At 44.1% G+C, this 25,082-nt stretch overlaps 1 protein-coding gene across 1 annotated transcript; it reads left to right on the top strand.

The window, feature by feature from the left end:
- The first annotated feature begins 372 nt into the window (after positions 1-372).
- LOC112217190 (leucine-rich repeats and immunoglobulin-like domains protein 3) lies at positions 373-23,513 on the top strand. The gene is made up of 19 exons (XM_042300329.1): positions 373-831; positions 4,621-4,692; positions 4,810-4,884; positions 11,041-11,175; positions 11,358-11,501; positions 11,853-11,996; positions 12,272-12,415; positions 15,303-15,446; positions 16,986-17,066; positions 17,238-17,309; positions 18,266-18,337; positions 18,552-18,715; positions 19,202-19,540; positions 20,436-20,717; positions 20,916-21,374; positions 21,668-21,829; positions 22,018-22,158; positions 22,304-22,576; positions 22,761-23,513. Exons 1-19 carry the CDS (start codon positions 629-631, stop codon positions 23,024-23,026), a joined length of 3,372 nt encoding a protein of 1,123 aa, XP_042156263.1. The 5' UTR covers positions 373-628; the 3' UTR covers positions 23,027-23,513.
- Positions 23,514-25,082: the final 1,569 nt, after the last annotated feature.

Here is a 25,082-nt window from a genome sequence, read left to right as displayed (position 1 = left end):
CTTGCTAATGTAATCATTTATCAGAGACTACACATTGTTAAGCTTTCGAGAATTTACAACCAGTAATAAGTCATAAAACAAATGACCCTTGGCCAGGCGTTCTCAAAAACCTTGGTTTTATCTGTGTTAAGACTGTCTTTAACACACATTAGCAAATATTTATGTGAAATGTCTACATTAGACAAGAAGAAGCCGTCTGTTTGTGTCATCAACATTATGGTGTAAACAAAGTTGTGTAAAATTTGAATAAAATGAATCTGGAACAGTTGTAAAATAGGCCTACTATTTACCCCCACCCCCACCCCTGCCCCCGCCGGTGCGTATCACTACAACAACCAATAGAGAGGCGCGCTGTTGAGAGCCTTGAAAGTAGTAGCTGCTGCGAGTGCAAGGCAAAAAGTATGCTATTACAGGCTAAAACTTTTACGAAGGTATGGAGAAGTTTGGGTCCCGTAAAAATATTTTACATGTTCGTAGTTTCAAAGGAATACGGTCGAGGAATTGGATTTAAGGACTAACCAAACCTCTGACTAAACCGTACAACATTGTCCTTGGGTTGGAATTTTTACTATATCGGATTTTCTCGCGCTTTTCTCTAAAACTTGGGGGGAACTTCAGTGTGGCTAAAATGTCCGCATCTATGCAGCCTCTCAACGCTGCGATGTATGCGGTCGTTTTCTTACTGTTTTCCCGAATAGAACTTATACTTGGATATGATGAAAACACAAGGACGTGTCCGTCTCCGTGCACATGTGTTGGAGACCTTTTGGACTGCAGTCGGTTGAAAAGGCGTGGAATTCCTGAAAATCTTCCCGAATGGACCGTACAATTGTAAGTCAATTTAGAGAGCGTTTGTTGATTTGCCATTTAATCTTCACTGCCCATAGATACGAACAGCTATCTTAATTACCTTTCACACCTATGTTTGAAATGAGTAGTTTGATAGATATAGGTTTTAACACAGTTACAACAAGTGTATAAATGGAATGAATACTCGAATAGATACATTTATGCAGAGAATTAACGTTATGTGATTTGTTACATTGTTGCCAACTTTGTTAGGTTGTTGCTTACTGACGATTCGAAGAGAATGAAACCGTTTGGAAACAAAGTTGATTTCACTTCACATCAACAAGAAAGGGAAATTAGTCCTAAATCCTTACTTTATGATTCCCCAGGACTGATTTGCTGTTTGTTTAGAAAGTATTTCGCAATAACGCGCGATAGGCCTCTCCATTTTACAAGGTGCGAAGGCCAGAACTGATTTTTTTTTTTTGTAATTTAGAAGACGCTCTCATCCAGTGCAACTTGATACATTATTGTACTTTTTTCCGTACTGGTCCCCCGTGGGAATCGAACACACAACCCTGGCGTTGCAAGCGCCATATTCTGTCAACTGAGGTATAGAGATATTTACTGAATAAAAGTTGTGTTTGTCACATTTAGAATTATATTATTGGATTTTTATTTATTGTGATTTCAAATTTCAAATACTCGATTGTTTATCATTCCTTAGCAACATTTGGTGTTATTTAAGATAAAGGAAATTACTCTAAACATCAAGGAAATTTAGATTTTGCACTCGAACAACACTGTAATTGAAATCAAACGTATTTCTTGCAATGTCACACTGCCTACAATTCTTCCATGGGAATACCTATAGGACATGTGTGCCATACTCCTTAGGAACAAGAGGGAAGATCAGTCTTGTGAGTAATAAAGCCAGCCGTTTTAGAAGAAGATATAACACGAATGACCTTTACACATCAGTGTCCCATTGTCAGTCATTCTACACTAGTGAATCATTAGTTGGCCTTTTATATTAGGATTATTCCAATCACCCAGTAGGCCCAACAAGACATGCCAACATCAGTAGGCTAGTGAGTTGGTAGTACTGTTTGCTTCTGAGTTTGTTGTCAGTGCAGTGAGGTACAATCATTTCCCAACGTTATATAGTTTGGGGGCGGCAGGGTAGCCTAGTGGTTAGAGCTATTTGGACTAGCAACCGAAAGGTTGCATAGTTCAAATCCTCGAGCTGACAAGGTACTAGTCTGTCGTTCTGAACAAGGCAGTTAACGCATTGTTCTTGCTCGTTCGTGCTTCTACACCTGCATTGCTTGCTGTTTGGGGTTTTAGGCTGGGTTTCTGTACAGCACTTTGAGATATCAGCTGATGTACGAAGGGCTATATAAATAAATTTGATTTGATTTGATTTGTTCCTAGGCCATCAATGAAAATAAGAATTTGTTCTTAACTGACTTGCCTAGTTAAATAAAGTTTTAAATTTAAAAAAATAGTTCATGGAGACCTTTCAACAGACTTTTGGGATTTTGGTGCTATCACAATTTCCATGAACGAAGAGCCTAAAATGCCATCATAAACAATTCATTACAATTCATTTTGACAACTTGTTGAACCTTTCTCAGCATGTAAATATCAGGTGACATCATGATAAGGAGCTAATGCAGAATACAGATGTCCATTACACTAGGCCCTAGATGAGACCAACTGCTGAATGACAATTGTTTGCCTTTTGTTTATGAGGTGATACCATCATTGGGCCTTTCCATATTATGTGAGCTCAGAAGTTCTTCAGGCCCCAGGACTATAAATACATAATGTCAAATGAAGTCATAGTCACTCCAGGCCAATCTCCCATGGTAACGACTCAAATGGTTGTTTAACATGTATTAATAAGCAGATGTTCATAGGTCTGCCTGCCTGGCTTCCATTCAGACTGCACCATGTTGATGTATCCTCACTACTAGCTTGTGTTTTTTCTAGTTCATATTTCACAACACAGCTAGGCTAGTTAGTCCCCTGTTAGAATGTTTGTTTGGCATTTACAAAATGTGTGCTGCCCGCTCTGGAAATTTCACATTGCCTGAAAACACAGGCACAGCCTCATAACCAAGGCAAGACAGCCAAAAAGGGAGAAAAAAAGTTCCACACGGGGAAAATTCTTTGCACTCCGGCATGCTAATTTACGAGTGTCTCTCCAGCACATCTTAAACTGCCCGGCCCTTTGTTTTCCAGCACCCGGTTATTTCTGCTGAATTAGCATCTCCAGAGCCACCGATGGTACTGATTAAGGAGCCACTGTTGGATTAGTTCGTACAAACTCTCTGAAAGAGAGAGAAAGCAAGGGAAGGAGGGATGGATGGAGAGAGGGAGGGAGTGAATGTGGGAGGGAAGGAGGGAGAGGCATTTAGTTTGAGCTTCAAATTTCTCGGTGAGTGAGTGAGGGGTAAAGATTTTACGATTCAAATCTAGACGAGTTTTCGTTTTTTCCGAGTTTTTTCGGGTTTATAGCCTGGAATGTAGCGTAATATGCATTTGTGGAGGTAAGCTCTCTCAGGAGACTCACTCAACATTGCTGTATTACCAGACCATCCCATCCACAGCCAGTTCTCACCTATAAAATAACTTTACGTTTCACAGATTTACATAAGCGAGACGTGTGAGATCAAGCCATTATGTTATGGCACTTCAAACATAAGGAGAGAAAGCGCTCTGGATTATAACGTAAGAGCTTTAGCTGGTGGGTAAGGGAATGCCTTTGTCAGCTTGGAAGTCAATTACCTATTTTCCCTTGTGATCTATATTAGTCCAAGTGCTTTAAGAACCACATCAAAGAACCAGCAGGTCTATCTTATCTCATTACTAAGAGGATGGATAGCTTGGTTTCATTCACTCTTCAGACACGGATCAATGTGTGGCGCACAGTCTAATATATACAGGCCAAAGCATATCTAGCTGTACTGATTTAATCGGGTCCACTTCTGGACCTTCTGAAGGAAGTGTAAGTGTCAGAAACCCTCAGGGCTTATCTGGACATTTTTGATCCTACACCTCTCCACCTCTCCCATATGGCCCGATTAGTGAGACAAAAACATACAGCTGCATGTTGGGAAGGGAAAAAAGTTTCAGAGAGAGAAGTAAAACTCTTGTTGAAGAGTTGAAAAAACGATTTGCTGAAGAATAAAACCAGGGCCAGATCTAGAAAAGTGCAACAGGAGTGTTTCGGCTTGGAAACTCACTTCCCCGGCATTGTGAATAGATTACCAGTTGTTAGTTTTTTCCCCTCCCTCCTCTCAGCTCGAGTTGATGGATTCCAGATGGGGGCAAGCCAAAAAAAGGGGTCTGGCACCACCACAATGTTGATCGTGCGCAGCAGCGTCAATAACTCCACAGCTTTATAACACTCTGGGCAAGGCAGGCTTCTCTAGGCCTGTTTTCCACCCCCTCTCAAAAAGGGAAAAAAATGGAATCTCTCCCTTCCATAACTTATCTGGTTGTCTGTTTTGGCTCGGTGATTCAAGAGCGGATTGGATGCATGAGCTTGTCTGGCTGGATTTTCTCTCAATGTTTTAAAAAAGGCAGCTATGCCAAAACTAGGCCTATAGCTGGCTAGCTTTACTTTTTTTGCATACAGTGGTTTGTTTTGAAAATGACTCAGCTGCTTTCCCACATTACTTCAGTTGGAGCTGTATAAGCTAGGCTCACTCAGACAACTTATGTCTCCTGTTTAAAAACAGAAAGGCCAGTATATGATTGGTTGTGAAGCGAACGGCCCTCCATGTTGTGTAACTTTCCTCTAACAAATGTCTTTCTTCACAGGGACCTGAGCCATAATAAATTGCAGTCGCTCGACAGCACTGTGTTTAGGAAACTGCGGCACTTAAGTGAGATGTAAGTATACTGTGTTCTGTACTTCCTAGAGTAAACAACATCAGTCACAAACACTCTCCCTCCACCGCCCCTTCACACCACATGTGACAAACAACCTTTATGCCTGTATGTTTACAGAAAGCTAAACAACAATGAATTTGAGACGGTACCTGATTTGGGCCCTCATGCGGCAAACATCACCACCCTCATTCTGTAAGTATGAATTACTTTTGAAACAACCCCCCCCCCACCAACCCACCCATCAGAGTTGTCAGTGCTAGTTAACAGTGTAGAGCTGCTAAGCCCTGCTCCTCCCTCCTTGGTGGAACCCCTTTGGCTGAGTTGGTTCCCAGACTGGGTTGTCCCAGGCATGGCAGCCAGTTTGAGACAAGTCACTCACATGTCTGAAAATAAATGTCATTGTTAAAAATGGAATCGCCAGAGGTGGTTCCAGCGTTTCCATAAATGTTGATCTGGGATCTGTAAGATTAGACTTCTCTGTCCGTCCATCTCATTTCCGTTATAGAAAGTCTGTATCTACTTAGGTGCTTCTACACCTGCATTGCTTGCTTTTTGGGGTTTTAGGCTGGGTTTCTGTACAGCCCTGTGTGACATCAGCTGATGTAAGAAGGGCTTTATAAATCATTTTGATTGATTGATTGTATGAGTAGTGTGGCATTTCATCCATCTGGAGGTTGAGTGTTTGTATACACTCCTAGTAGGATGGGCCCAGAACATGATGGAGCAATGTGGGGCTTTCATGTGTTTTCAAAGACAAATAGACCCGACAATGTCAGAGGTTTCAAAGGCATTGATTTCGAACTTTTCCCCCGGCACAATGTCTCACAAAATCAATGGATATGACGTTTTTTTCCCAACAAGAATGCATCCATTTCAAAAAGTAGAAGAGGCATATTCCTCATCAAGCCTGAACTTGACAAGCAGAGAAAGAAGCCTAAGGGGTTTCAGACGTCGGCTATTAGTCAATTTGTCTTCAGACTTTTAGGTGTATAGCCTATAGGCCACAGATGTGGCTGGCGGTATTACCTGGAACTAAAACAAAATACAGTGCCCCAGGGTATGTTTGATTTCCAATAGGGCTGATTCATTTATGAACTTATGAACATTGTTGTTTTGACAACATTCAGAGGTTTTAGGAGTTGTAAAATAGTATTCCCCTCTACTCTCAAATCTCCACTCAAGGTGCATATTTAGTTGATGCTTCTTATTAAAACATATAATGCATGAATAGGAGAACAATTCCAATAGATTTCACCATTGAAAGCAATGTTCCAAAGTATGTCAGCCAGCCTAGTTGTCATCCTCAATGTGCATTTGGGAATGATCAATTCATACTTTCTTACCACAACGTGTGTTCATTTGTGTCTGGGTGCTTGCATAGTATTCCCAGTTGCATTGCTTAGTGTCTACTCGGCAACTAAAATCTCTGGGGGGGTTAAACACAAAATTCCTCTTCCCCCCGCTCTCTTTCTTTTTGTTGCTGGTATTGGCATCATTGATGGAGAATATGTGTGTGGTATTTCCTATTGGAAAAAGAACAGAGTTTTGAGAAGCCATCAGATGACTTATTTTTCAGACTGGCGCCTGTAATGAGAAGCAGGGCTGCTGCGTTAGCTGGGGCGGCCCAGGCACACATCAGACACTATATTAAACACTACACCAGCATCTGACCCAAATTGCTAATAGCACAGTTAACACATCATCACGACATTGTTCCTGTACATTGTTGTCAGGTTGCAGTAGGACCGCATCAACTACAGTGCTATAACTGATACATAATACACAACGTCTGTCTGAAGCGAAACATGATTGAACGATGAGAGAAAGAGTTATAATGTTGGTTTCATACAGGGTTTCCAAACCCTGATCCTCGAGTACCCCTCAACAGTACACATTTCTGTTGTAGCCCTGTACAAACACACCTGATTCTTGCTAATTGAGGGCTTGATGATTAGTTGACCAGTTGAATCAGGTGTGTTTGTCCAGGGTTAAAATACAAATGTGTACTGTTGGGTGTACTTGAGAACCAGGGTTGGGAAACACTGTTTTAGTAGATATTAGGTTATTACAGTATTGAGTTACAAAGTTACAATGTTTGTTGCCAAGAGCTTTGTAAGCAAGACATCCAAGTATATCTGTCAGCTTAGTTAGCCACAGAAGAAAGGATGAATTGGTAGATAAGCAGAATATGAAACTCTTTCCAGTTCCAACTCAGTTACCTTTTCCATACACAGAGATTCCATCAAACCGTCTTCTCCAAATACCTAATCAGCCCTGGAATCACCAGATAATTTGTAGAGCCCACCAAACTCAACGAGAGGTGGTTTCACAGCAATCTGGTTAAAGCACCCACCCCCTACCATAAATTCCTGGGAAATTGTTCAATTAATTAAGATGATCACAACTCAATTACTACCAGCTGCAGGGTTATTGCCGTTTGTTTTTACTCTGGGCTGTGGGGTCAAGGAAGTTGACGAGAGCTGCCGCTATGTCTGCCTGGCTGTTTGAATAAGTTGCATTCGATACCCCGGGGCTTTTTTTTCATTACTCCCCTCCCAGGCCAGAGAAATGGAGGAAGGGGAAGAACATCTCCAGTATGTGCGAATGGAAGGAAAAATCAGACTGTACTAAATGGAGAGAAAAAGGGGGTTTCAGGATTATCAGGCCTCTGTTGTTGATTCCATCTTATTGCGTTATTAAAAAGTGGAGTGTTGCTGCCTTTGGGGTAACTTGTTTGCGTATGTGTGTTTCTGACTGACAGCGGCCTCTGCGGTTTAGCTATAATTTATGTGGATTTGAAAAATTCTTGAATTCAAAAAGGAATATTTCTGTTGCAGCGTCAGCTGTCTATAATAGTCTGACATTGTCGTCTTGTTTATGTAGGTCATATTTCTTCAGATAAACACATTCGGCGTGTGAAGGCAACACAGCCCAAAAATATGGAGTAGATTTGCTCGAAAACTGACTAATTAGACAGAGGTGTAATTCAAATTTAGATGTGCTGCTGTGTAGTCTTATTTTTTTCATTTGAGCTTTTTTTGACTGATATCAATCAAATTCAATGTGTGTTAAAATGGGAAGCTAAAACCTGAAGAGCCTCAAACGAGAATGACAGGCAGATCTTGAAACTATTAACCCAACGGTGCATAGTAACCTTATTTGCGAGAAAATTGGTTAAACAAATTTGAAGTGTGTGCCGTCCGAATGGACAATGCCCCTGCTTGTTTGTCTGTGGAGTTGGCCCGACGGGTGGAGATCAACAGATAAGCACTTGGAACTCTCCTGTACACAGCATTTAGGTTGGTCTTTCAAAATCTCTCATTAGATCTCTGGGCAGATGTTAGGGAGTAGAGAGAGATGGAGAGAAACTGTTTTGTTGAATGGATCGTAGCCAAGATCTCCTTCACGTCTATCCCTGTAGGCCTCAACTGCACAGTCTCAGTTGATATCACAGTCCTCATCTGCCACAATGTTTAAAGTTAGAGTTGGCTGGGTGTTGAGATTCTGTTGTATGTTGTACAGGTTAATACAGGTACAGGTTACAGGTTAATACAACCGGGTTCAATTAATTGCTCAGTGGTCTCTGAGATTCAAGCAAGTGTAGCCATAACAGCTCCTGTAGGTCCCCACGTAGCCTATCTCTCTGTCTATCTGGAGAGGGCTGGCCTCTGCTGTGTGTAGTCCATGTTTTGCCAGATGGTCTTGACCACTTCCTTCAAAATAGGGGTCCTCATGAGGGTTATAAAAGGCATTGACTTGTGTGGTCTTTGTACTTCCCAAGACATGACTCTTATATGGATTCTTATGCTCCTCATGGGTCATGTCAAGTTTTTAAAGCCACGGAGAGGCTCATTTGTAGCAGCACTGTTTTGGTTCAAGTGGGAAGTGTGTCAGAGAGTAAGCATTAACAACATCAGCTTGGGACACCATGTTGTATTTGGGGCTTCTCCGATGGAGGGGCTGCTAATTCTCCACAACTTAGCTGAGGGTTAGCATCACAAGCAGCTGAATGGAATATTGGATGTATCTGGCCCATTTGCACTCAAACAAACAAGGTTTGTTCGTATATGAGTTGTCTGGTCTCCACAGCTGGCCAGATGTTTACTGTGGGGGGAAGGGAGAGCGTGTTGGGGTACAAAGACCAGGGACTCATCATCATCATCATCATCACCACCACATCACACCTCCCTCCAGCTGACAGGCCCCAGGGTCAGTCCGTCTTTTGTAGAGGAACATGGACTGAGCAGCCAGCGTTGACAGTTGCTTTCCAACTGCCCCCTCCCCTCAAAATGTCCAGGGCTCCACAAAACTGGAAATACAGGTTCTTTCTATTTTTCTCGCCAACCTCTCTTCTCCTCTTCTCTCAGCGACCAGTCAGGGGAACATGTAAACCCAGGCCCAGGTGGTGTGTGCCCCTTTTGTTTGGGACCACAGAGGCCGTGGTGCGTGGAAAGCCCTTTGCAAATCTGCACACAAAAGGCTGGCTTGTACCCTTTTTACTGCGGGTGGTGTGGTGTGCTGCACTGCACCTAGCTCAGCCTGTGGCTGTTGCCTAAACTGTGTTAAAAAATGAAATAAAACAATTTTTAGGCAGTGACTGAGTGTTTAAGAAGAAAAAAGGGGGATTTAGTTTCAGCCTCCCAGAACCTACCCTCTACCCCCACCCTCAGCCCCAACCTCTGCCCACACACTCTACCCCCACGCCCAGCCCCACACTCTACCCCACCCTCAGCCCCACACTCTACCCCCACCCTCAGCCCCAACCTCTGCCCACACACTCTACCCCCACGCCCAGCCCCACACTCTACCCCACCCTCAGCCCCACACTCTACCCCCACCCTCAGCCCCACACTCTACCCCCACCCTCAGCTCCACACTCTTACAGTCGGTTGGCATAGAACCAAGCGTTGAGTCTTGGCCTTGCCGGAGGCTAGGCAGAGGGACGTGCTGTGGCAGGTTCTACCCCTAAGTGCCCCAGACACCCCATCAGCCTCTCCTTCCTGGGCCTCTATCCATATATCCTCCTGGTACTGCCTTTGTTCCAGGTTGGACTGACTGACAGACACACTCGTCTGTTTTCCTCTGTATGTTTTGGTGGTAAGGCTGCCAAAGGGTGTCACTGTCTCAATGTGGGGAGCCTAGTCATAAGAGAGGTATGGATGGCAGATTTAGGGAAATGTGTGGAAAATGACTGCTCTGTCCAAGACAAAGATCCCACTTTCTGAGGCTTTATGATGGACTGAGAAGCTACATTGCCACTGTGCTCAATTTTTCGCTTGATTGTATCTTCAGTGCTGTTTTAGTCTCGCTTTGGCCAGGTGTACAGCGGAGCTGAGCCAGTTTGAGACTTTGAGTCTGGCTCTCGACTAGTGCTGGTTCTGTGTGTCCGTTTCATTGTTGTTTTCTTATTGGCAGCTTCTTGAAGGGTGCTAGTGTTCACATAAAGCAGTACTTCTCAGCCATGTCAATGTTCATCCATTTCTCCAAAGGGTTGTATTTTTTGTGCATTTTCCTGATACTGACCAAAGTGTTTGAGGGGAGGGGGCAGTTGGCGTGTGTATTGCATGCATGCACAGTATAGGGAAAACGCAAACACTTTGGTCAGTATCAGGAAAATGCACAAAAAATACGTATCATAAAGAAGATCAAATTAAGAACTGATGCATTAATACAAGTTTTTTTTTTTGGGGGGTTGTTGTTATGTTAGCCTTGCAATTAATACTGAAACGGGGCCTGCAGTCTGGTGTATTAGAGGGAATTCCTACTCCTTTCCCTCACTCTCCCTTTCTCTACCCATCGAGGCCCATACACAAAGACGGCTCTGTACAGACACTGTTTATAACTAAGCAGTCCCTGCACTGCAGCTCAGGAAATTGCCAGCCTCTGCTGAGGCATGCTTTCACTGAGGGAATGGTATTCATCAGACAAGTAATTGGCAGGTTATTTTTTTTAAATACCTTGTTAGTAATTACCTTATAAACAAAATAACACAGCACTAAACCAAACGGCTGTTTTGACCTGTTGAGATGAGTAGTGACATTGGTTAGCCTTAGTATTGCCCCCCCCCTCCCCCTTTCCTAGACAACAAGGGAACTGTGGTCTTTTTCATGGTTCAGGGAGAGCCTCAATGTTCTAGGAAAAATGTCTAATAACATAATAATAATGGGAAAACGGGTAGTGAGGGTCGAAGGGAAATGCTCGGGCGAGGTTGGTCATTTATTTAATACCGCCCGCTAATTGACTGCTCTGAGTGTTTGTATGTCTGGAAACGTTAGACTGGTGATCCGCGTTGTTAAAATATACCGTATTTTCTACTGTTCATTGGAGCCGTTCTATCTGTGTTTTCAGAGCAAACAACAGGATCACTCAGATCTCTCTGGAGCAGCTGAGGCCCCTGCAACGCCTGGAGACCCTGGACCTCAGCAATAACAGCATAGTGGATATCAAGGCTGACTCCTTCCCTGTGCTGCCTCTCAAGAACCTGTGAGTCTGTCCGTTTGGACTTTTTAACTAAAATGCATGGTTAAACTCCGTCCAAGAATACGATAGAAGTGTTTGGATCAAATAGTAACATTTTGGTGGAACTACAACATTCTTTGGTCATTTTTCCTCTTTGGAATTCATTATATGATGAATATCACATTATGTATTTTCTTCTCCTCTAGTATCATGAACAACAACCGCGTTTCCACCCTGGAGATGGGCTGTTTTGTCAACCTGTCCAGCACTCTGCAGGTCCTCAGGCTCAACCGCAACCGCCTCTCAACCATCCCTGCCAAGATCTTCCAGCTCCCCAACCTCCAGCACCTGTAAGTGACAATTGCACTTTAAGCGCTGTTGGGGTTGACCTCAAACTATACTATGACCGCTCTTTGAACGTTTGTGTAACGGTCCACGACTTTTCACTACTCTTTGATGTTTCTCTGACTGCTCTGTGAACTTCCTGAAAACACATTGTGACGGCACTTATTGACAGTGCGTTGACGTCTCTAACCACTCTTTGACCACTCTTCCAACAGTCATTGACATCTTCTTGGCTTCTCTTGGATGAATTAGATTCCTTTTCAACCTCACTTCTTGAGTTGAGTGAACTCTTATTCCTACCCTGCATATATGATGCTGCGGTTCTCTTACGGTCTGGTTGTGGTCCAAACTTGCAGGGAGCTGAACAGGAATCGGGTGCGCAGGGTGGAGGGCCTGACGTTCCACGGTCTGCACGCCCTGCGCTCGCTGAAGATCCAGAGGAACGGTATCAGCCGCCTGATGGACGGAGCCTTCTGGGGCCTCAGTAACATGGAGGTCCTGTAAGTAACTGTCCTCTGTGACAAGAAAATGTGCCTTCCTTTACTAGTGTACATTGGTGGATTTAACAGCATATATCTGGTTGCAAGTGTCTGCATACCATCTTTGGATACGTATTTGCAGCTATATGTCTAGACAACGATAGTTGACTATAGCCTATACATTGTGGGATCAGTCCAGGCCAGCATACGTCTTCATCTCTGTCTGTCTGTGTGTGTCTATATGTCTATATGTTGATGACTGACCTTTGTTTGTATGTCTCTGTGTGTCCCTGCAGGCAGCTGGACTACAACAACCTGACGGAGGTGAGTAAGGGCTGGCTGTACGGCCTGCTGACTCTGCAGCAGCTCCACCTGGGCCACAACGCCATCAGCTGGATCCAGCCCGACGCCTGGGAGTTCTGCCAGAAACTCAGCGAGCTGTGAGTGACCCTTTTTTTTCCTTCTTCTTCTTCTTCTCCCTCCCTCTCTTTTTCCCTCTTACTTTCTCTCCTATTCACACCGTGAACTCCCAACACCTCTCTCTTTCTCTCTCTCCTTTGCTCTCCCCACCTTCCTCGCAGTTTCCAACTCTCCACCCCCCCACACACACACCCTCTCTTCCTCCACCCCTAGTGCCCAGTGCCAACACCAATGCAGGGCTCCTGACAAAGTATTACTCCCCCACTTCACCCCCGCCACTATAGCCCCCTTCCTTTAATGCCTCGCCACGTCTATAGGGGAGGAAGGGGGGAGAAGGAGGGGGGGATTTCACAACCAGAGTGTCTGCAGCGACATATTGTTTCCTTTGTTGTTAACTTTGTTTATGGCACTGGCCAATTACTAAGTCCGCCATGTTTTTTTTTACTAGCGACAAGGTTGTTTCTGAGAGGGGAGAGGTTGTTTTTTCCATTTCTCTTATCAAGTGAGCCTGAGCGTTAAACAAATTGGCAGTTGACTGATCTTTTTTCTCCCACTCTTTGGTAAATAGCCTTCTTCCTGGTTTGTTAGTTTTTTCGTCTGATGTTTGCATATGAGGATTTCTAGTACAAAGTTAATACTTTTTATACTGTCTGCTTTAGAGGTCGACCGATTATGATTTTTCATAATACCGACTTTGGAGGACAAAAAAAGCCGCTACCGATTAATCTGACGATTTTTAAAAATTTATATATATACATTTTTGTAGTAATGACAATTGCAACAATACTGAATAAACACTTTTATTTTAACTTAATATAATACATATTATGGGCTTTTGGATGGGTGTTTTTAGGGTGATTCCACAGGTTGGTGGTATTTTTTGATTTAGCCGTTGCTGACCCCATGCTTACATCTTTATCACAAATAAGACACCTTGCTTTCCCTGGTGCCAATTCCATGTCATTGTCCTACACTGCTTTTCTCTGCCATCTGTAAAACACACACAGCTCTGAAGTGATTTTTTTTAAATTTTACCTTTATTTAACTAGGCAAGTCAGTTAAGAACAAATTCTTATTTTCAATGACGGCCTAGGAACAGTGGGGTAACTGCCTGTTCAAGGACAGAACGACAGATTTGTATCTTTGTCAGCTCGGGGGTTTGAACTTGCAAAGATTACTTTGCAAGTGACTTTGGAGTCACAATTTAATGTTGGTCTGGAATAGACAGTAGGGAAGGGCTGAGGTGTCCTGGCCTTAGTCGGAGTCGCTCCTCCCCTCCTTTGTAAGCATCCGTTTTCCGCTCTTTGGGGCCAACGCTTCTTGCTTGCGGCTCTTTCCGGTTACTAGTCCAATGCTCTTACCACTAGGCTACCCTGCCACCCAAATGACACTGAAGAGTCTGCTTAGGAGACAAATACTCTCAACTGTTTGAATAAAAATAGAGTTTACCTGTGATGAATATATGCAGGAAATCCTATTTTAATAATGGGCATGGTAAGAATTGACTACCAAAGTGCGAGACATAATTCCCATGACACCTTCTAGCAAAATCTGAAAAGTGGTTCCTTCATTCATTTATCCCATAGGATATTTTTAGATTCACTTAAAATAAGGTCTGTGTTTCATGTAGGCTTACACCACCTTGCCAATTTTATAACTGTGTAGATATCCATAGGACAAGATAACTGTGATCAATATTGGCTAAATATAAGCGAAGATATGGGTATCAAAATGCCGAGGCGGTTTAAGCACGAAACACAGACCTTATTTGAAGTAGATCAAGACATTCTCTATGGAAGACATGAACGGTAAAATAACGAAGGAACCCCTTTCAAGTTCAGCCGCAACTTATTACAGGAATTTTAACGCCTCGACTATTTCTCTCTAAACCATATACCTTTAACTATTACGAGCCTGCTGCTGCCTACCACCCCTCAGTCAGACTGCTCTATCAAATATCAAATCATAGACTTAACTATAATAAACACACAGAAATACGAGCCTTAGGTCAAATCTGGAAACTATCACCTCGAAAACAAAACCTTTATTCCGTTACGTATTTTATCTAACGTGTGGCATCCATGAGTCTAAATATTCCTGTTACATTGCACAACCTTCAATGTTATGTCATAATTACGTAAAATTCTGGCAAATTAGTTCGCAAAGAGCCAGGCGGCCCAAACTGTTGCATATACCCTTACTCTGCGTGCAATGAACGCAAGAGAAGGGACACAATTACACTTGATTAATATTGTCTGCTAACCTGGATTTCTTTTAGCTAAATATGCAGGTTTAAAAATATATACTTGTGTATTGATTTTAAGAAAGGCATTGATGTTTATGGTTAAGTACACATTGGAGCAACGACAGTCGTTGATTGATTGTTTTTTATAAGATAAGTTTAATGCTAGCTAGCAACTTACCTTGGCTTACTGCATTCGCGTAACAGGCAGGCTCCTCGTGAGGCAGGTGGTTAGAGCGTTGGACTAGTTAACTGTAAGGTTGCAAGATTAGATCCCCCGAGCTGACAAGGCCTCGTTCCTAGGCCGTCATTGAAAATAAGAATGTGTTCTTAACTGACTTGCCTAGTTAAATAAAGATTAAACAAAAGTTGTAAAAAAATGTATTTTTAAAAAAAACGATTGTTATGAATTCCGATTAATCGGCCGACCTCTAGTCTGCATACGGTTAAACAAAGTAGACCAGCTGAGCAAGGTACAATCTAACAAGGTTTTTACCTTATTGGTAATTCATAGATTAATCTGGCTATAGTTGGTGCACGTTCCTAGTGATCTGAGGCCAGTTTATCCTCTACCTCAACTGCTTATTTCTACCCCCCCTCCTTTCCATTTGCCCTGGGGGTATGAACTGTGTGATGCTGATGTTCCTTCTCTCTCCACCCGACAGGGACATCTCGTCCAATCACTTGACAAGACTGGAGGAGTCCAGCTTTGTGGGCCTCAGCCTGCTTGACGAACTCCACATCGGGAACAACCGTGTGAGCTTCATCGCAGACGGAGCCTTCCGAGGACTCTCCCACCTACAGATGCTGTAAGTTTGAATAAGGATGTCAAAACTCAATTTCCGTGAATTACTTGTCAGAGATGACAGCTCTATTGAATAATGTGCCGAAGCATTAAATTATTATTTTCAACGTCCCACTGGCAGTGAGTGCATTAGCCATGGTTAATATCACTAATCCTGGTTAGAGTTTTCCCTGATGTTGTTTGAGAAGCCTCAAGGCTCATGGGAGTTTAGGGATGAACTCGATTTAAACTCCTCATCAGTCTACACTTAAAAAAATATATATATATATATTACCCTTTTTTCATGATATCCAATTGGTAGTTACAGTCTTGTCCCATTGCTGCAACTCCTTACGGACTCAGCTGCACCAATGTGTTGGAGGTAACACCATACAGCTGGCAACCGAACTCAGCGTGCATGCGCCATGCCTACCACAGGGAGTCACTAGAGCACAATGGCCAGCTGCAACACAGCCTGGGATCGAACCCAGGTCTGTAGTGATGTCTCTGGCGCTGCGATGCAGTGCCTTAGACTACTGCTCCACTTGGGAGGCCCCATCAGCCTACATTTTATCATTGCTTTGTGTTCTATAAGATAAGCCCTATTTCACTTCTATGAGAGTACATTAGCAGCTAGCTAACTTCTCAGATGCTGCCTGCTTGTTGCATTTCGCTCCCTGTCCCTCTCCACACTCATCGAGGCGTCAGTGTAAATATTCCCGCCTTGTTTGTTTTCGAGATGTGGAATAGATGAACGTACTGCCTGTGGTTTCTCCCCAGACATAACCTCAACAAGTCAGCAGAGTGAGACTGAGTCCACCGCTCCATAACATTGCCCTGGTCCCTCTCTTAAATGGAACCAAATGTTAACTGTGCATGAAAGGTCAGCAGAGGGCAGGTATGTAGGTTGGTGGACGGGGAGTTGGGGTGGCTTAGAGGGCTTTACCCCCCAGCCTCTCTCCACAACCCGCTCCTCTACCCTCTCCACCCCTCCTCAACCCCAATAATTTGTAACCAGGCATGCAGAGGAGGAAACTAGCTGTTTGAAAGTATTTAGAGACTTGAGAGTTAAGGAGCGGGGGAAGGGCGACGACATCCAGCAAATCTCTTTAGCAGACATGATGTACTGCTGTGTGCACATGACATTCAGTTAGGTTAAAAGATATTTCGGATTTTTCAAAACCCTTTGATATATAGTTAAAATGTTATTTACCCCAGCCATAAAACCCATGACTAAAAACGTATAATTTTTCACTAAATGAAGAAGAACCAACGTGGGTTTGAGTTCCTCCCTGTTTAACACGCTGCATTGCATGTGAAGCAATGTTCTGCTGCGAGACACGGAGAAACCATCGCAAACATTTAAAAAGACCCAAAGTTTGTGAGAAACATCCTCCAGTGATGGGACCAATTTGAATACAAATGGAAAGACTTTGACTTCTTTCTCGTCCTTCAGACGAAACGCAAAGCCACACCAAGGTTTGCTAAGACTATAATAAGTGCAGTTGTTTTCTGGGTGTGGATTTTTACAATGTGGTTTGTTTTTGTTTTTTTGTTGAAATAGAGATCTGCAGAACAACGAAATCTCCTGGACCATTGAAGATATGAACGGACCATTTTCTGCTCTGGACAAACTGAGGAAACTGTGAGTAGGCTTGACTTTACCATGGCGTTGTCTTCTAACCTGTTAGTATCCAGAAAATAGATTAGAAACTATAAAATGGACCATGAGAACGGGTTTTAACTGGAAGTATGTTCTTGTTATCTTAATATAAATTGCTGTATTTGAATGAAAACTCAAATATCCTTTTCTCAGGTTCCTTCAAGGAAATCAAATCCGCTCGGTGACCAAGAAGTCATTCTCTGGCCTGGACACACTGGAGCACCTGTGAGTTGACCTCAAATCAATATCCTCATACGTCTGTCTCAACTGTCCTAAAGCTGTAAACTAAATATGGGAGAATCCATAACCATGAGAAACAAAGCCTGTTAGTGAGAACCACATGACCTTATTGTCTCTGCTTCTTGTCCCTGCTTCTTGTCCACACTTTGATGAAAAACAGAGCTGTCTGGTATTCACCATCTCCATATGTTGGGAGACTATTGATCACTAACTGCTTAGGCATTGCGAGAGGAGTGTTTGTGTGCGCCTGTGTGTTCGTACTTGCATGTGTGCTGATTTCTGTGTGTACAAGTGTGTGTGTGTGTACATCTGTCTGTGTGTGTGTGTACATCTGTCTGTGTGTGTGTGTACATCTGTCTGTGTGTGTGTGTACATCTGTCTGTGTGTGTGTACATCTGTCTGTGTGTGTGTGTACATCTGTCTGTGTGTGTGTGTACATCTGTCTGTGTGTGTGTGTACATCTGTCTGTGTGTGTGTGTACATCTGTCTGTGTGTATGTGTACATCTGTCTGTGTGTGTGTGTACATCTGTCTGTGTGTGTGTGTACATCTGTCTGTGTGTGTGTGTACATCTGTCTGTGTGTGTGTGTACATCTGTCTGTGTGTGTGTGTACATCTGTCTGTGTGTGTGTACATCTGTCTGTGTGTGTGTGTACATCTGTGTGTGTGTATTTCTATCTGTGAAACAGCTGCATTTGATTGTAATTAACTTTTTTCCCCAGTCATGTCTGAGCTCAAAGGAGCCGAAGTCGGGCCCCTCTTGATTAACAAAGCACAGTGCTGCCCAGATTTCTATTGTTCTCAAGGCCTTTTCTTCCCCCCCTCTCTCTGATGATTGAAGTGTTAGCAGTCTTCCTCCAGATAGGCCTAGATGGAGGGGAAAGTTGGCCATCTTTCTGTGTAAAGATCCATCCTTTCTCCCCTCTTTCCCCCCCTTCTCAGAGATTTGAGTAACAATGCGATCATGTCGGTCCAAGGGAACGCCTTTGTGCAGATGAAGAAGCTTGAGGAACTGTAAGTATCTCTTGGTTCAGTCACACTGCATTCACTGTTCTGGACTAACTGAGGAAGAATCCTCCATAGACAATTCCTTCAAAAGCACCTATACTCATAAAAGTGATTATCTTCAAATGGAACGACTATAAAACTGTTCAAGTATTATGGATCATCTTTGTGCTGGGTCTCTCTTGTGATTCCTGGCTCTAATGCAGTACCTTCTCCCTCCCAGGCACCTGAACACATCCAGCCTGCTGTGTGACTGCCAGCTCAAGTGGTTTCCTCTGTGGGTGGCGGAGCAGGCCTTCCTGCCCTACGTGAACGCCAGCTGTGCCCATCCCCTGATGCTGAAGGGCAAGAGCGTGTTCACCGTCAGACAGGAGGACTTTGTGTGTGGTGAGTGTGACTGACACACACACACACAAAGCCTCTTAATGTAGCCCTTGTTAAAAACAGCCATTTAGCCGTGACAGGTTTTCCATTTTATGAACTGACCCAGATTGTTCCATATTTTCCTTCAACTCATGGACACTCTGATGGAGCCAGCGTAGTAATGGAACCATGTGGAAATTCAGTGAGTTAACAGCTTGGCTGGGTGGAGTCAGAGAGAGCAGGGAGAAAATAAATCATTGTTGAGGAATTTCTGGGATCAGTTTCTTTAAGTAATGACTACTATTAGAGCTGAGGTGCTTTGCCTTCGGAGCTTTCAACATTTCTAATTTCTCTTGGCGCATAAAATAGTATAATTTCCATATTTAAGCTGTTTGTGGACCATCACGGTTTTAACAAAAACTGGTCAGCCCCAAAATGAATCTCAGTTTGAGTTAGCCCCATTCACATCAAATGGAAACTAATGTTTTTCCCCTCTTGTCTTCCAACCAGACGACTTCCCCAATCCTCAGATCACGGTGCAACCTGAGACCCAGTCGGCCATCAAAAGCACCAACGTCACATTCGTGTGCTCGGCGGCCAGCTCCAGCGACTCACCCATGACCTTTGCCTGGAAGAAGGACAATGAGGTCCTGAATGACGCTGAAATCCACAACCAGGCACACCTCAGAGCCCAGGGGGGAGGCCAAGGCCGTGAAACAGAGGTTACAGAGTACACCACCACACTGCAGCTACGCAGTGTAGAGTTCACCAGCGAGGGGAAGTACCAGTGTGTCATCTCAAACCACTTTGGTTCCTCCTACTCCACCAAGGCCAAGCTCACTGTCAACAGTAAGTTAAATAACCTACTGGTATTGATTTGACTAGTGAAAGGAATTTTATAATATCTGTAGATTATAGGAACACCTGTAATTACAAAAGTACAATGATTCATGTTTTGCTTTAGCTTGAGATTGAGAATCAGTGGTAGACTTTGTAAGTGCATGAAGAGGTCAACTGTGCAAAAGTCGGACTCAGCCGCACCAATGTGTCGGAGGAAACGCTGTACAGCTGGCAACTGAACTCAGCGTGCATGTGCCAGGCCTGCCACAAGGAGTCGCTAGAGCGCAATGGGACCAAGGCCATCCCGGCCGGCCAAACCCTCACGACGCTGAGCCAATTGTGCGCTGCCTCATGTGTGTTGAAACTATACTTTCAGTTTCTGCTGATACTATGTTCCAGTCTTACTTCTGCTGGCACATGATAGCAATAGGAGGAAGAAGGATTGGGAAACTAACTGCAAATAACAATAAGCTGAACTCTGCCTAGCTGAAACATCTTTGTATTAGCAACTATTAATTATGAGCTTATATGGTATTAAAGTTAAGGGATATCACCCTGGGCGGGGTGATCCTCAGTAGGGGGGTGAATACTCCAGATTGCAATCATTATTAAACAAACTAACCTCTGATCAAAGTTTCCTGTGGTCACTTGTGTGCACAAAGGGCGGAATTCCCTTACACTGGTTATTTCAAGTGTTTTGTCTTTCTTAGTATAACTCTCAGCATGATAAACTATGACGAACCAGTGCACAAGTACACTGCAAGTATCATCTTGGAGTGCCCTAAGAACATATAAGGAATCTCATTATGACTGACATTGCAAAAGCTTGTAACTATCATGTTGCTCTTGAAGTGGTGGTGCAGTTAGATGTCAAATAAAATGTCCATCCCTTTTGTCCCTCCAGTGCTTCCGTCCTTCACCAAGATGCCCATGGACCTGAGTATCCGGGCCGGTGCCACGGCCAGACTGGAGTGTGCCGCCGTGGGTCACCCGTCTCCACAGATCGCCTGGCAGAAAGACGGGGGCACAGACTTCCCCGCGGCCCGGGAGCGTCGTATGCACGTGATGCCTGAGGACGATGTGTTCTTCATCGTGGATGTGAAGACAGAGGACATCGGGTTGTACAGCTGCACCGCCCAGAACACCGCCGGAGCCATATCAGCTAACGCTACGCTAACTGTGCTAGGTGAGAATTATTCTTTCTATTTTCACCTGCTGTCAAAGAACTTTGCATTTGTCTGTGTGTGCCTCTTCATTTTGTCACAGATCAATTTAATTTAATGGTATTACATAAGTTTCCCCCCCCCCCAAAAAATGACGTATAAATCAGGCGTTTTGGGACTGTAAGACAACTAACATTCCCCCTTACCCCATTCTCCTCCAGAAACGCCCTCCTTCCTGCGTCCTCTCATGGACCGCACTGTGGCCAAAGGGGAGACTGCGGTCCTCCAGTGTATCGCCGGTGGCAGCCCTTCCCCCAGGCTCAACTGGACCAAAGACGACAGCCCCCTTGTGGTCACAGAGCGCCACTTTTTCGCCGCCGGCAACCAGCTGCTCATAATCGTGGACGCAGCGGAGGGCGACGCCGGGATGTACACGTGCGAGATGTCCAACACGCTGGGCACCCAGCGGGGCAACGTGCGCCTAGCCGTACTGCCCAACCCCAACTGTGACGTGGGGGTGGGCGCCTCGGGAGGCGTAGGCTCGGACGAGGACGGCTGGACCACGGTGGGCATCGTCATCATCGCGGTGGTGTGCTGCGTGGTGGGCACCTCGCTGGTCTGGGTGGTCATCATCTACCATACGCGTCGGCGCAACGAGGACTGCAGCGTCACCAACACAGGTGAGGAGAGGGTGCCATTTTATTTTGTCAGCACGGAACTGGTTTTGAAGAGTTCAGTACTTGCATGCCCATGTTGCCTCCTCCTTCAAACAGAAAATAACATTTTTGAGGGAGCTTGAGTTTTGGGCTCCAGCTCCACATACTTTGGCTGCCATGTTGTTAAAACCACACCTTTTACAAATGCTTTGAAATGAATCAGTGACAGACCATGGCCTTGAACAGATTATTATAATTATTGTATTTCTCTATGGAAACATTTCTGAGACTTTCCCTCCCTGGTGTTTTCCCTGCAGACGAGACCAACCTGCCTGCAGACATCCCCAGCTACCTGTCCTCTCAGGGCACGCTGGCCGACAGACAAGATGGCTATGTCCCCTCAGAGAGTGGCAGTGGCAACCACCAGTTCATGGCTTCCTCCATGAGTGGATTCTACATGCAGCCTAAAGACATGAATGGTAGGAGAGCAGCTATTTCATTGGAAATGCATGGGGACTTTTATGTCATGAATATGTGCATTAGATCAGTCAACTGTACTCTGAGCATTTTTCTATATGTATTGTTTCACCTGAATACATATTGGAATAGTGTAAGTAATTTGAGGCAAGTACCAATGCGTTACTAATATGTCATGTGACTCGTACAGGTCTGTGTCAGCTGGACACGGGAAGTGAAGCGGACATGGAGGCGGCCATAGATCCCCTGCTCTGCCATTACCAAGGACCCATCAGCTCTCTCCTCAGGAGAGGCAACATGTACACCGAAGAATCCTCAGAGGCTTTCACAGGTTGGTGCAACAGATAGATATATATATTTTTAAATTGTAGCATTATAAGTATTTTTCCCTAAATTAAACAATAACAATAATGTGTTGCTGTCATACTGATCTGATTTACCATGGCTCACTGTAACTTCTTCCCCCCTCCGTACAGGCTGTGCTATGGACCAGCGGCCCATCTGTATAGATTCCTACAGTGGCAGCCTGACCAGCTCCAAGAGGAGGAACTACTATCCATGTGGCGGGGCCCTCCAGGACCCATTTGACCATGGGAGCCCCAGTGTGCTGATGCAGATGCCCAACGGCAGCAGCTTCCACGGGCCACACCACCTACAGGGCGAAGGCCCCCCCTCCATGGACGAGGGAGATGGAAGCGAGTACGGCCGACCTCGGGAGACGAGGCTCTCCTCCTCCAACACATTCATGGGTACGTCTGAGGAAATTTCTCTGTATGGATTTGGGTCAAGTCAAGCACATTTTAAGTCCACTCAGAAAATAAATTCACTCAATTACTAAGTGATTTATTGAATATTAATTTTCTTGACAACTAGCACAACATGTGAATGTCTCAGGCCTTACCCTGTATCTCCCTCCATCCTTCTCTCTCACAGGAACGTTTGGGAAAGCCCCATGGAGGCCTCAACAGGAATTATACCCCGGATTTGGACCACCGCCACTGGCCCTGCACAACAGCATGATGCTACACGAGAATCCCTACGCAGCCCTGGACACAGACTCGGAACGCGAGGAAGACAAGAACAGCGTCCAGTCGAAGAATTCTAAATCGGAATCGGAAAAGAGCGGCAATAATATCTACGAGAAACCATATGATCTCCACAGGACTGCTACTAGTCAGCAAGGTCGAGTGAGCACATAACTGAATATGTGCGTTCAAACAAACTGACATTCCTTTGAGTTTTTCTTCACAATGAGGATGACAAAAAAAAAAATACTACCTCAGTGAATGGACACTTTCTCAATGATGGACACTGCAAATGTGCAACGCTTGAATGTAAAAGGATAATGCATTGTGCCTACAAAAGGCTGAAAAATTTTATGAGGAGATATTAACAGCGAGGACTGTTCTTTTTTTAAGAAAAATGGGAAACATCTTCAATTGAAGATAGATATTGAATGTATATACTTTTTTATACAAAGTTTATTATATTTTGTAAATTAAGTGTAAAAATAGAATCCATTATTTTTGCTGTCCCTTTTCCTGTAAATGAGTATTTTGTGTTGTGTGATCGACCACGCCAGTTCAGTTATTCTAGCTTTTGTTTTGCTTTGAGTTAAGCACCCCTTTGCACATACCTATACATAATAAAACACCATAACATGTGCTGCTACGTACATTAAAAGTACTGTGACTCCTTCCTATCTTTAAATGGCTGTACCATGCACAGACACCACTGTTCTGTAATGGAGGACGAAGAGAATCGAGGTAGAAGAGAGTATTGCTGAAGCCAGGGATGAGAAGGGGGGGGGGTTGACATAGAGCGTGGCTTTTCCGAGCAGAACCACAGACCGCCAAGGACGGCTTGCGCCTGCCATGAGGCCCCCCACCATGCTGCCCAAATAGAATCCAACAAGTGTATGCTGAGAAAGTGTGTGTGTGTGTGTGTGTATACGTTTGGTATTTGTCTGTGTGTGTGGGAAGTTCAGGGCTAGCTTCTTCAGTGTTTGGCTCAGTGTAGACTCAGTACCCTGGAGACAATCGATGGAAGGCTAAATTAGTGAAGACATGTCAAGGAAAGGAACAATCACATGAGGTCTCTGGAAGTGTTGGAGCTGGCCGTCTGGTCTGGTCCTGCTCTCTCCCAACCAGCCAGTCACAGGGCTCCCCTCTCCCCCTCTTTGGGCCTTCGTCTCTGGGAAGGAGGGTGGGGGTTGCTGCTCTTGCTGTATTCAGCACATGGAAGCTTTTCACCAGATGAGTCACTCCCCAAGCCTGTCCCCTTCTGGCTTTTTCACATCTTGGGTTTGTTTTTTCAGGCCTCTCCTTTTCAACATGGAGGTAAAAGGTGTGCTTGTCCGCTAGCTGTTGAAACTTGCCCTTGGAAATTGTCTTGCGGGCTCTCTCACTGCCACATTGGAGATGTGTGTATAAAATGGATGATTCACTGAGAGGGGATGGTGGTGCCAGTATTTTGAGGTGGGCTTATAGAAAGACGCCATACTAAGGGGATTCAGTTCAGCCGTCCACTTCATCTGCCAATCTTCCTCTGTGGAATATATTACAAAAGCTTATAAAGACCTCATTGAGTTATAACACATTTTCTAGATGTATTCAAATGTTTTGTTTAAACCTTTTGTTTGATGCAATCATATTCAGAGTGGTTTGTTTGAAAACACATCCATGTCCTTGAGCCTCAGCGACACACCTTGTTATTCACTGAGTGCTTATTGGGGAGTATACATTCACCCCAGTGTGAAGGAATGAAATAATCTGTTGGAAGTCTTGCCAGCTCTTTGAGGAACTTGGGATAAGCACAAGATGGTGGAACCAGAACCACACACATTTAAACACCTGGAAGACAGCTGCTGAAGCTAGTCCTCAAACCCAAGGCCTCCCATTGGTTTAGAGAACCTTGTGGGGTCTAACAAAAATGACCCGATACAGATGAGGTGGTGCAGAAAGATGTGATGTTTGATCAACTTGGAGAATTACCAAAGCCTGCAAGCATTCACTTCAAACCTTCCGGAATTTAAACAGTGTAGTGAATTCATGGCTAGATAATTGATGTTTGATGAACACAAAGAATGCTGAAGTTCATGTTATTAGTCAGTAAAACCAAACTTCAACTTGTGTATTTTTCAATGATCTAGGAAATGTATATGTTGTTCCCATTACTGAGTTAGTTAGCTGCCCATGTACATAAAAAAATCATAGTTCATGAACTCTCACAAAGGGTTTCTTTAGGTTAAGATTA

The sequence above is a fragment of the Oncorhynchus tshawytscha genome, linkage group LG17 (genome assembly GCF_018296145.1).
Source record: "Oncorhynchus tshawytscha isolate Ot180627B linkage group LG17, Otsh_v2.0, whole genome shotgun sequence".
In the NCBI taxonomy this organism is placed as follows: domain Eukaryota; kingdom Metazoa; phylum Chordata; class Actinopteri; order Salmoniformes; family Salmonidae; genus Oncorhynchus; species Oncorhynchus tshawytscha.
The sequence above is the reverse complement of the archived record's forward strand: the minus strand, read 5'-3'. Positions and strand labels throughout refer to the sequence as shown.

Coding starts and splice junctions, on each gene's coding strand:
- LOC112217190 (XM_042300329.1), top strand. CDS start 629: ATGTCCGCATCTATGCAGCCTCTCAACGCTGCGATGTATGCGGTCGTT. Junction 11,176..11,357: donor GTGCTGCCTCTCAAGAACCT/GTGAGTCTGTCC, acceptor CTTCTCCTCTAG/TATCATGAACAACAACCGCG. Junction 17,310..18,265: donor CTGGACACACTGGAGCACCT/GTGAGTTGACCT, acceptor CCCCCTTCTCAG/AGATTTGAGTAACAATGCGA.